Genomic DNA, 12,907 nt, shown 5'->3' on the forward strand with positions numbered 1-12,907 from the left:
CTCCAGCCCGGGTAACATGAGTGAAACTCAGCTACTCAGGAGGCTGAGGCAGGAGAATTGCCTGAACCCGGGAGGCGGAGGTTGCGGTGAGCCGAGATCGCGCCATTGCACTCCAGCCTGGGCAACATGAGTGAAACTCTGTCTCAAAAAAAATAAAATTAAATTAAAGTTTTTAAGTTCAGGTGTGATTCAATATAATGTATTAGACACCTACAGTGCTTGTCTTCATTGGGAAGAGTAATTCTTTGAAATACTGCAAAGACTTCCATTAGTTGCTAGCACTTTGAATTTTAGAAATAGTTTTTCTCATGTAACAGATAGATGAAGTAAATTGTTTAATCTGCAATAATTTTAGTAAGTACTTAATTATAAAATTAGATTACAAATTCATTAGTATAAATGGTTTATTATGTGTTAAACCCTTATCCATTTTTATTGAGTAAAAGTCACTGATAAATAATAGAACTATTTCATTATAATAATATAATGCTTATTTCTTTATTGTAAACATATGTAAAAAGTTATTAAAGTAATCCTTTTTTTCTTTTACAGGCATTAACTGGACTGATCAATGTGGGCAGTATAGATTGCCAACAGTATCATTCTTTTTGTGCCCAGGAAAATGTTCAAAGATACCCTGAGATAAGATTTTATCCCCCAAAGTCAAATAGAGCTTATCAATATCAGTAAGTAGTCTCTCATATTTGAAGGCATTTATTATAATTATTTAATTATACACTTAACAGTTAAGTTACCTGAACAAAATAAAAGTTAACCCAACAAATATTAATTGGGAGCCCACTATATAAAGACAGTGTGTTCATGAGCATTTCAGGAGATTACACTAGCGTATTCAACAGTCTCATGGTTCATAGAGCTTATAGTCTAGACAAAAAGATAAGGAAAGGAAGAGCTAGCATTTATTAAGTCCTTACTATATTAGATACTTTACTCATATTATTTCCAATAATCCTCACATATACTCGGTAAACTAGGAATTACTACCCTTTCTTCTATTACAGAGAGGTAAACTGTGATTCTCAGACCTTAGAATCTAAGGTCTTGGAGTTACCTAAGGCTCATATAACGTCCCCAAGTCACACGGCTGCTAAGCTGGGGTTTGAATCCAAGTCTGTCTCAAAGCGCATGCTGTTTCCACAACACCATATGGTATTTCAGGTAGAAAACTCAAGTGTAAGATAGATACAATGAATGTTCTTAAAGAAGTAAAAATGAGCCATGGATTTCAAGGGAGGAAAGAATTAGAACTGTGACAAAATTATGAAAGGCTGCATTTTGTAGGTAGTTTTTGACATGTATCTTTAAAAATGGGTAGGAATTTGACAGATAGTAATAACTTGAATAAAGATTCAGAAACTAAAACCTTGGACATTCTGAGTTTTGCGATTCCCGTAGGTCTACAGGAGATGTCCAATAGACAGCTAGACGTTCTGGGCTGTGTAGGGCACAAAGATATCAAGACTAGAGAAAAATACATTTATGAAGCCTTGTAACCAGAATTTGTAGCTAGGTATATCTGAGAAGAGAGATGCCAGATGAAATCAATCAATGTAACTTATTTTTTAAATTGCGACAATAAGATTGTTTTTTAAAACTAATATTTTTTCTTCTCTCAGCAGTTACAATGGTTGGAATAGGGATGCTTATTCCCTGAGAGTCTGGGGTCTAGGGTGAGTAATTAAAATATATATCATTGTATAAAATAGATTCAAAGCTATTTACCCCCCTTTTATGTCAGTAGCTAAATTTACTGTGGGTAAGTTTCTAGCATTTTAAATTACTTAGTAAAGGATTATATTTACCAAGATAATACTGTATTTTATTATATTGCCATTCCTTGATACCATTTTTAACTTAGAAAGTCTTATAATATTATTACATTTTAGATGTTTGCTTTGGTTTTATAAAATTAAAAATGATTTTGATCCTTTCCCACAGATTTTTACCTCAAGTATCCACAGATCTAACACCCCAGACTTTCAGTGAAAAAGTTCTACAGGGGAAAAATCACTGGGTGGTTGATTTCTATGCTCCTTGGTGTGGACCTTGCCAGAATTTTGCTCCAGAGTTTGAGCTCTTGGCTAGGGTAAGTCTTATCTATCTTAAATAATTTGTAGCCACATTCATGTTTTAATAATTAGATAAAACATTCTAAATGCATAATTTTTAGGTTTTTTTCTTGTGTTTCCTCTAATTTTAAAAATAATTATTATATTTCTATGACTGTAATCGTTGTAGTAGATTTCATCTTTCTTTGTTAAAGCTTTTAGCTAACATCTTCTCTATCTTGGTAGACATCATCATCTACCTAGTCATAAAAGCCAGAAACTTCTCTCTTCTCTCTCTTGTCTACTTCCTCTTCCCCACCCCAGTACCCTGTTAGCCTCCAGGCAGTCACTAGAATCTGTCAGTTCTATCTCCTAAATGTATTTGAAATGTCATCTCTTACTCATCTCTACTGCTAGCCTATATCTTCAACCCTTTATCATCTCTTGCCTAAACTTAACCATATTTGCCTTTGAAATACAGTTTTCCCTTGGTATACTCAGGGTATTGGTTCCAGGAACCCTGCATTCCATAGCAAAATCTGTGCATGCTCAGGTCTCACAGTGGGCCCGCTGTATACAGGGTTTCACATCCTATGAATACTCTATTTTCCATCTGCAATTGCTTGAAAAAAAAAAATTCCCAGTTCAAGCAGTTCAACACAGTTCAAGCCTTTGTTGTTCAAGAGTCAGCTATAGTCTCATACTACCAGTCCACCTTTGTCAGTGCTGCCCTAGTCATCTTCTGAAATATTTCCCTCTGTGGCTTGCTAAGTTTCTTAATACACATACATTGACTTCAGCTGTCTGATATGAGCTCTTCTCTGTTGTCCACTTCACACCTTAGATTTCAGGTGTAACAGAGTACTCCGGGTTCTCTGAACATGTATCCTTATTTACATGCCACTCCCTCTCTCTAAAATGCTCTGTCCTTAACTTGGTCATCTGTATTTTTTTCTCCTCCTCTTACAAAACTCAGCTCTGATGGCACTTCTGTATTCTCTGCCCTTCTCAGTTAATCAATGTCACCTGGATATGTTATCAAGTATACTGATATAGAAGGAGCTGCATACCAATGGAAATATTTAGTTGTAGCAATTTTGGGTTTTCTGTTTGTTTGATTGGGTGGTTTTGTTTGCTTTTGGTACAGCGTTGTCCATCTTCCTTTGTAAATGGCTTGCCTCTTCTGGAGGGCAAGTTCCATGTTTTATTTATCTTTATATCCCCAGGGCCTAATTCAGTAAATACTTATATAAAATTAACCTGAATACATACCCTCAATCCAGTCTGAGTTTTTGGTGTTTCTTTCTACATAACAGTCTTATTAGTGACTTAATCTAGATTGATAGCTTTCTTGCCTACCTAACACAAGGAAATCTTGCCACTAGTGGTTGGTATAAAACACTCAACTAGAATGAGAAAGTCAGCACCAGTTCTACCAGTTCACACTAAAGCTTAGAATCCCAGACCATGGGAATTTTTTAGCAGAGGGATTTTAAAGGTCTTATTAGCTATAAAAGATTATTTTTGTTATCAGCTGGTCCATAAGAGGTTTATTCTTTCCATTTTTTCTAGTCATTTTCTCTTATGCTTCCTTCTGTAATAATTGTTTTACTCCATTTCTCATGTACTAAAAACTTTGCTTAGTTATAAACTTTGTAATGCAACTCTGTATTGTATCTAGATTATTAAACATGAAAAAGATCACTCATTCAACAAATTTTAAGCACCAAGTGAAAAGCAGTTATGCTAAATAGTAGGGCTACATAACTAACTCCAGTGAAATAAAAGGAAAATGAAAAGAAAGAAATTCCATGTCTTTAAGGAGATTTTAATCTAGTGGAAAGAGAAAATACAAATAAATCTAAGTAATATAATTGCTGTAGTAAAATTAGAATGAAGCTGAAACATGGGCAGAAGGATGTCAATGATGCCAGAGAAAGATGTTTAGAGCACCAAAAACAGTATAGTGTCATCTCATAAGTAACTGGAAATAAAAATAAACAATTAAACATTTTGTAAATGATATAGAAACTTATGAAAATAACATTTCTACATTTTTCTTACTTTCAGTATCCGTGTGTCTGTATGTCTGCCTGCCTACATGCTTGTGCCCTAACACAAGTTAGTCTGCATATTAGTGTACCCCTTCCTTGGGGATGTAACTTGAGGCAGCAAAGATACTTTAATTGTCCCAAAGTGAGAGGTGATAACTTTAGGATTAGGGCAGTGTGATAGAAAGAAGGAGACAAATACAAAAGAGAAATAAGAATAAATAAAATTGAATGTGATAGATGAAGGTTAGAGAGGAGTCTGGATAAGCCTAGTTTTGGGCTTGAACTGAATGAATAAATACAACAGGAGTAAGAGTGGGTTCGGGGGACATACTGTGTTTAGGTGCTTATGTGGCATTCACCCAAAGAAGGCCAGTAGTTAGAAATGAAATAGAGATAGATTGGGGTACATCAGCATATAGACACGTAAAACCACCCTGGGCAACTGTTCAGAATGAAAAGATTGTTGATGAAAGATGGAACTCAGATTGGATATTATGACTTGAGGGGCAGGTTAAGGAGATCCTCATGCTGGAAAAAGGAAGAACAGTCCGAGGGGTATGAAAGCCAAGAGAGAGTAATGATAAATGCTAAGAAAAGAAAAGAGTGGTCAGCCTTGCACAGTCCTTCTGAGATTGTTAAGCAGATTATACTTCCATCAGTACTGAGCCATGAGTTGAGGTGGAAGTCACCATTGCAGATATTTAAGTCAACTATTTTAATAAATTGATTATCAGTTTAAAAAAAAAAAAAAAAAAAAAAAAAAAAAAAAAAAGAGAGGAAAAAAAAAAAAAAAAAAAACCAAAAAAAAAAAAAAAAAAAGAAAAATATATAAAAATAAAAAAAAAAAAAAAAAAAAAGAACAAGAAAGAAAGGAGTGGTCAGCAATAAATATCAGTCACCCAATAAAAAGACCAAAAAGTGCCTAGTTTGATCAGATGGTCACTGGTGAACTCACAGCAGTTTCAGTGGAAAAAGCAGTAAGCACAGAAGCCAGACTAATATTGCCAAATAAGCAGACAATGGGGAAGCAGTGAAAGAGTAGACTGCTGCTCAGGAAAAAAAAAAAAAAAAAAGAGAGATAGCAAGCATGAGAAGCATGATGGTAGAGGAACCATTGTAATCCAAGAGGGAATCCTTCTGTGATTACATACATTTTCACAGGAGAATATGCGTTCTGACAGGGAGGGACTGGAGAATACACGTGGAGTAGTCAGCCTTCACAAGACAAAGAATGCCCAAAGAGTCCTACCACAGCACACCCCCAATGAAAGGAAGAAAGAATAGAAACAGAAACATGTTTATGATGTGATGTGCCAGGTGTGGGTAGCAGGAAGAAAATGAAACATTTCAGGATAAAGCCGCTCAGTTTTCTTGATAAGGCAAAGGAGGGAAAGGTGGTGCTAGGTGAACAGGGGCTTAAAGGGATAGCTTGGAAATAATCTTGTTTGAATAGGAAGAATTAAAGTTTTTTAAATAAATTCTTAGATTAAAAATGTTTTATGTCCTATTGCTTTGTTGTTGCCAAAGAGAAAATGGCAAACTGTATTTTTCTTTTTCAGATGATTAAAGGAAAAGTGAAAGCTGGAAAAGTAGACTGTCAGGCTTATGCTCAGACATGCCAGAAAGCTGGTATTAGAGCCTATCCAACTGTTAAATTTTATTTCTATGAAAGAGCAAAGGTATGTCCAGGCTTTCTTCTGTTCCTTCCCTTAGTAGTAGACCAAGCTCAAAAGATGTGTTTTAGTCTGAGTAATGTTTTTGTTTTTGTTTTTTTCTATTTTCTGCTCCCTGTCATTTTTTTATATTTATTACATTATTACTGATAAAAGTTTTTGAAACTTACATGTACACTAAGCGACCTTAAAAGGTTTTTTTTTTTGAGACGGAGTTTCGCTCTTGTTACCCAGGCTGGAGTGCAATGGCACGATCTCAGCTCACCGCAACCTCCGCCTCCCGGGTTCAGGCAGTTCTCCTGGCCCAGCCTCCTGAGTCGCTGGGATTACAGGCACGCGCCACCATGCCCAGCTAATTTTTTGTATTTTTAGTAGAGACAGGGTTTCACCATGTTGACCAGGATGGTCTCGATCTCTTGACCTCGTGATCCACCCGCCTCGGCCTCCCACAGTGCTGGGATTACAGGCTTGAGCCACCGCGCCCGGCCTTAAAAGGTTTTTTTGTGTCATAGTTGATACAGACTCAGATGCCTTAACATTTTTATGCTAATGAATAGGAAAACTACTAAAAAGAGACATAACAAAGTATTATTAGTGATTATCTTTGGATGGTGGAATTCAAGGTAATTTTCTTTCTATGAAAAGTTATGGTGACTGTTGAGGTCACTAAGAATACTCTATAATACACACTGCTGCTTGGAATAATATTTCCTTGCTGTATTTCTATTCAGTATACTGAATATAAATACAATAACTTAGTAAAATATAAAATAACTTATTTTACTAAGTTTCAAAGTAATGAGCTCACTTTGGCAGGGAGGAAAAAACAATGATAAACCAAAGTATTTGCCATGTACTCATGTTTTCTGGTAAAACATTGAAAAGATAATTTAAAATAGTTTTATACTTTTTGAGGGAGAATTAGGTTAAGATCTAATGTTTATTGGCATTATATTTTGAGAGAGGTAGGCCTAAATTAAGAAATTGGATGATGAATTTCAGAAATCTAGAATTACCACACATCTAGATTTTTCAGTGAAAGTTTTTGATCTGTCAAGAATCTGTCTCTGTCTTAAGAACAATCTAGCGCAAGCAGAATTTGATGGAGGTGAAAGGCAGTTTATACCAGAACCTAAGTCTTCATTTCTTTCAATCAACAGTTCTGTTTCCCAGTTTTCAGAACAACAGAGAGATGGGTGACGTAAATAGGGGTCTTCTTCAAATAATATCAGAGAAGTATCAATATAATGATCAATCACAAGAGTTAACCATACCATAGACAGAGCTGTTTGAATAGATGTTACCATGTGTCCAGAGGAGTCCAGGGGACAAAATTAGGAACCAAACATCCTGTCTAAATTGAAAGGCAAGGGTGGCATTCAGCCATTGACGCCAGACAGGAAGGCCAAAGTAGAATAACAGTTGGAGTAAAGAGAAATACAAACCAGGTGGGCAGTTACACACAAACCAAAATTCTAGCTCAAAGTTTGGGGATTAGGGTTCACACCAAGAGTAAGAAAACAGATGGCTCCAGATCCAAATAAGCAGGTCAGGATATACTGATCTGTTCCTTCACCTGCCTTTCAGCCACCTTCCTGCTGTGGGCAGATGAAAACTAGGAGATACATGTTGCTTTCCAATATTGTTGTTGGTCATGGTTAGCAGTGCTAATTATTGTATTGAGTGAAATGAGTTCATTTTTCTGGGAACATCTTTTCTTGTACAGTTTCGATGGTTTGAGACTTTTGGAGTCGATGCTTTTTTTTTCTTTTCTTGACAAAGTTTCCATAACACTATTATTAGTATTTATTTTAGGTACATTATGGGTTAACTGCTTTTGCAGCATTGTTCCCTTCAAGAAAAGAAATTTGAATTTCAAACGCTTCAAGTTTTGGAACAAAAGAACTTGAAAGCATATTTAATCAAATTTCTTAGGTGGAAATGTTATCTTTTGATTAAATACTTAAAAGATAACAAGTGTTTTTAATTTTAGAGAAATTTTCGAGAAGAGCAAATAAATACCAGAGATGCAAAAGCAATCGCTGCCTTAATAAAGGAAAAATTGGAAACTCTCCAAAATGAAGGCAAGAGGAGTAAGGTAAGGACTAAGCCTAGAGTTGACTTTTGGCAAAAGTTAGCAAAATTTATTTTTCCAATACATTACATGTATCCATAGACAAGCAAAATAAGGCATCAAAAAATAGTAAGGTAGCTGAAAATTCTACTTTGGGAAATAGGACAATCAAAATGTAGCCTAGACACTGAGTTGCTTTTTAAAAATTGGACAAGTAAAACCACTTACCAAAAATAGTGACTCTGGTCCATGCAAAAACATGTGTACAAACGTTCATAGCAGTATCATTCATAATAGCAAAAAAGAATGAAATCAAATGTCTATCAGCTGACAGATAAATGAGATGTGGTCTATCTATACAGTAGAATATTTTCAGCCATAAAAGAAACGAAGTACTGATCTTATGCTACAACATGGATGATCTTTAAAAAATGCTTAGTGGCCGGGCGCGGTGGCTCAAGCCTGTAATCCCAGCACTTTGGGAGGCCGAGGCGGGTGGATCACGAGGTCAAGAGATCGAGACCATCCTGGTCGACATGGTAAAACCCCGTCTCTACTAAAAATACAAAACATAGCTGGGCATGGTGGCGCATGCCTGTAATCCCAGCTCCTCAGGAGGCTGAGGCAGGAGAATTGCCTGAACCCAGGAGGCGGAGGTTGCGGTGAGCCGAGATCACGCCATTGCACTCCAGCCTGGGTAACAAGAGGGAAACTCCGTCTCAAAAAAAAAAAAGAAAAATGCTTAGTGAATGAAGCCAGTCACAAAGCCAAGATATTAGATAGTACTATTCATGTAAAACATCTAGAATAGATTAATCCATAGAGACAGAATGTAGATTAATGGTTGCCTGGGGCTGAAGTGGAGTAGGATGGAAAAAAGAGCAGAAATGGGTTAAGTGCTAATAGGTAGTAAGAAGTTTATTTGGGGAATATCAAAAATGTTTTAAAATTAGGTTGTAATGATAGTTGGACAACTCTGAATATACCAAAAGCCACAGAACTCCTTTAACTGTGGGAGTTTTATGGTATGTGAAATATGTCTCAATAAAGCCATTTAAAAAAAAACAGTGACTGTGGTCATAAATTATTTAAATTTTTTCCAATTTAAGTAAAGCATTTATTCCTAACAAGGAATAAGTGTACTGGAGCCTCATAACACATTTTGGATAGCAAATTTTCTTTTGTTCTTGGTTTAATCAAGATGTATTGAAACTCATATTTGTCTTGGCCCCTCTTTGAAACCTTAGTCTGTCAAGAAGTAGGACAACCTCTTTCCTACTACTCTTCAGAAGGCAGTTCAGTTTTACCTTTTTCAAATCAGTGTTACTGTAGGTCATACTTAAAAAGAGAACAAAGTCTATGAATGTTGGAGTGCTTTTGTTTTTTGTTTTTTTGTTTTTTTTTTTGAGACAGAGTTTCACTCTTGTTACCCAGGCTGGAGTGCAATGGCGCGATCTCGGCTCACTGCAACCTCCGCCTCCTGGGTTCAGGCAATTCTCCTGCCTCAGCCTCCTGAGGAGCTGGGATTACAGGCACGCACCACCATGCCCAGCTGATTTTTTGTAGTTTTAGCAGAGACGGGGTTTCACCATGTTGACCAGGATGGTCTCGATCTCTTGACCTCGTGATCCACCCGCCTCAGCCTCCCAAAGTGCTGGGATTACAGGCGTGAGCCACCGCTCCCGGCCTGGAGTGCTTTTAAAGTGGAATTTAATCAATCACATGAGGTATCTTGGATTCTTTCCCTATGAAGCAAAAGAAGGACAAAACAGCTCAGCCCCTGGAAAGGACTAGAGAAGCCTGGCTTTGTAACACCGTATTAGAATATAGGTTCTACTGTAATACAGTTCAGAACTGCACACCCCAATAGACAAAAACCTTACAAATTACTTCAAGAATATTTTTTACAAATCTAAAATGTAGGAAAGAATTGAGTCTGTATTTTCATGGTTCCACTGAACAAACATGTTTTTCTAGTGTTTTGCTATATTAGTTTTCTCAAGATATTTTATTTTGAAATGTATAACTTTTATCTCAGGTTAAATATTTGAAATTTTTAAATTGTCATAATCTAGATTATAACTGAAATTAAGTTAAAGAGCATACCAAATATGCTTGAAATTATATAAACCTATGTGGTTAGTAATATCTGCTGTGGGCAGGTAAGCACTCAGATAATTTTTTCTTTTTCATTGTTATGTTTTGGCAGAGTATGTTTCATGTCATGATTCATTACATAAGAATATTGAGTATTTCTGAAAAAGTAAAATGTTGGTTTGTGGTATTTTACCTTGTTTTTAACATTACAAACTCATACTTTCTCCTTTCTCTATCACCTTTACATTATTATAGGATGAACTTTGATGATATTGAAGATGAAGAAAAAATTTAAAAGAAATTCTGACAAATGACATCAGAAGACACCTATTTAGAATGTTACATTTATGATGGGAATAAATGAACAGTATCTTGGACTTGGAATTGTACTGCCAGAATTACCTACAGCACTAGTGTAAAAAAAAAAAAAGGGTCTGCAAACTTTTTCTGTAAAGGGCCAGATTATAAGTATTTTAGACTTTGCAGGCTATAATATATACATGAGAACAAGAATTGAGTCATCATTTATTCTGTTATTTTTTTTTAACAGCTCTTTAAAAAATATTAAAACCATTCTAAGCTCAGAGCCACACAAAAGTAGGCCAGATTCAGTCCATTGACCATAGATTGCCTTCTTTCACTATGCGCTCATGATGTTTCATGTGGCTGGCTGGAACATGAGTCTGCTGTGCTATTATCTACTTAAATGTCTACATTGTATAAAGTACACTTTCACTTCCCATTTTTTTGGCTGGCCTGAAAAGAGGTAATGGTTTTTGGTCACTTGTTCTCCTAAAAATGCTATCTCTGAGCATATGTTTATATTTTGTTTTAAAAACATTCATGATGTGGCAAAGTAAACATACCCTGTATATGCTATATTATGATGAAGAGATTGTTCATTGTTTTGTTTTCTTCTTAAAGGTTGAAAAAATGCTTTTAATTTTTCACAGCTGGGAAACAGTGCAACAGTATATGCACACACAGTAAGTATACAAATTTGAGCAACAGTCAGTGCTCAAATTCTGTAGCTTGCCATATCATCCAGGAAAAGCTGAGGGAAAAAAATTATAGCAATTACTGGGCATTGTAGAGTATCCTAAATATATTATCAAGTATTTAGAGTTTTACATTTCAAAGATACATGTGTTCATGTATTTTTCTGAAATTGTTTTCATAGAAATTTTCCCACCGATAATTGATTTTTGAGGCATCTTTCTAATATTTACATATTTGCCTTTTGAACTTTGTTTTGACCTGTATTCCTTTATTTGTATTGGTTTTTTTTTCCCCATAGTTTTGGTTTTTCACTCCTGTCCAATATATTTATTATTCAAATAGGAAAAATTATTTCGCAGGTTTGTTTTATTGTGGCTTATGATAGTGTAGTTATTCCAGTTACTAGTTTACTGTCAGAGAGCTGCCTTTTTCAGATAAATATTGACATAATAACTAAAGTTATTTTTATAAGAAAATCAAGTATATAAATCTGGGAAAGGGACTGTTTATTTCTGTGTTGTTTAGACTCAAAGAATCACAAATTTGTCAGTAACATGTAGCTGTTTAGTTATAATTCAGAGTGTGTAGAATGGTAAAAATTCAATCAATCAAAAGAGGACAGTGAATTTAAAAACATGCAGTTTTTTTCAAAAACCCGTTAGAATATGCTTTATTGTGTTTGGAAGAGTTTTTTTTTTTTCTTTTCAATATCACTTTACCCTGCTCTCCAGTATTTCCTCATAAAAGTGATTATAGCCATAATTAATATTAAAATAGAGTTTGTTCTTCATATTCTCCCATCTTTTTCTCTACTGTATACTCAACTCTGTGTGGATTCTGCTGTATGCCTGTGGGCATATATAGAACTGTCACCACTTCTCACACTTAACACCAGCTTTTTGAATTAATATCAGTAATGGCAAGAGGCTTTTATTCTCAAATTTTTAAAGCCTAAAAGTTCTACCAAATTGGCTTGTTTCTATAAGAATTCCAAAATGGAATGCCTAAAGAACTCTTACTTGGGTAAATATTTACTAAAATGTACTGGCTATGTGCATATCACCGCACTGGACACTGAGGAGTATACAAAAGGAATCTAAGACGTGGTCCCCATCTCCCAACTGTCTGTAATTCTCAGTTTTATCACTGAACTCATAAGGTGCTTACATCACTACCTATAAATAAGCTTCCTGCACTTATTAGTTGAGAAATATTTTAGGCAGTAAATAAAACAGTAAATATTTTGTGCCCTATAATTTGACCTGAGCTATGTGCCTTTGGAATCAGCTCTAAGCCAGGGCCCTCTGGGAGTCATGTTAAGTAATATGTATCATAAAGTGACATACATCAAGGTTATCTTATATAGTCATATCAGTGTTATTGAGTCTTTCAAAAACAGCTGGCAAATTTAGCTTTTAATGACTGTACTGATGCAGTGGATCGAGCACCTCTAAGGAGTACCAAGTATAATTTGCCATTTCTCTCAGCAACACCATTTTTGTTTGCAGCTGACCCTGACTAACATGGTACCAATTCTAGCTGACCAGAGCACATTCTATCAGGCAGCCAGCCTTGGAAATTAGGTCCATTTAAAGTATGTGGCATACAGCCAGGTATGGTGGTGTGTGCCTGTAGTCCCATCTACTTGGGAGGCTGAGACAGGAGGGATTGCTTGGGCTCAGGATTTCTAATCCAGCCTGAACAACATAGCAAGACCCCATCTCTAATAAACAAATTGTGTTTTGGGCATTAATGATGTTTGTCTTTTATAATTTCTCACATTTTATTTAGATCTTTCATAGCTTTTTTATTTAAAGGTATATGGTTAAAAGTAAAATGAGGCCGGGCGCGGTGGCTCATGCCTGTAATCCCAGCACCTTGGGAGGCCAAGGCGGGTGGATCACGAGGTCAAGAGATCGAGACCATCCTGGTCAACATGGT

At 35.7% G+C, this 12,907-nt stretch overlaps 1 protein-coding gene across 1 annotated transcript in view; it reads left to right on the forward strand.

Moving 5' to 3' along the window:
• Positions 1-11,758, forward strand: part of DNAJC10 (DnaJ heat shock protein family (Hsp40) member C10) — a 56,602-nt gene extending 44,844 nt beyond the window's left edge. Inside the window, exons 19-24 of the mRNA XM_017532771.2 lie at positions 553-686; positions 1,638-1,691; positions 1,960-2,107; positions 5,683-5,802; positions 7,790-7,894; positions 10,223-11,758. Of these exons, the coding sequence (XP_017388260.1) occupies positions 553-686; positions 1,638-1,691; positions 1,960-2,107; positions 5,683-5,802; positions 7,790-7,894; positions 10,223-10,234 (573 nt within the window). The 3' untranslated portion in view covers positions 10,235-11,758. The remainder of the gene's footprint in view (positions 1-552; positions 687-1,637; positions 1,692-1,959; positions 2,108-5,682; positions 5,803-7,789; positions 7,895-10,222) is intronic.
• The last annotated feature ends 1,149 nt before the right edge of the window (positions 11,759-12,907 follow it).

This window comes from Cebus imitator, unplaced genomic scaffold (assembly GCF_001604975.1).
Source record: "Cebus imitator isolate Cc_AM_T3 unplaced genomic scaffold, Cebus_imitator-1.0 Scaffold78, whole genome shotgun sequence".
In the NCBI taxonomy this organism is placed as follows: Eukaryota; Metazoa; Chordata; class Mammalia; order Primates; family Cebidae; genus Cebus; species Cebus imitator.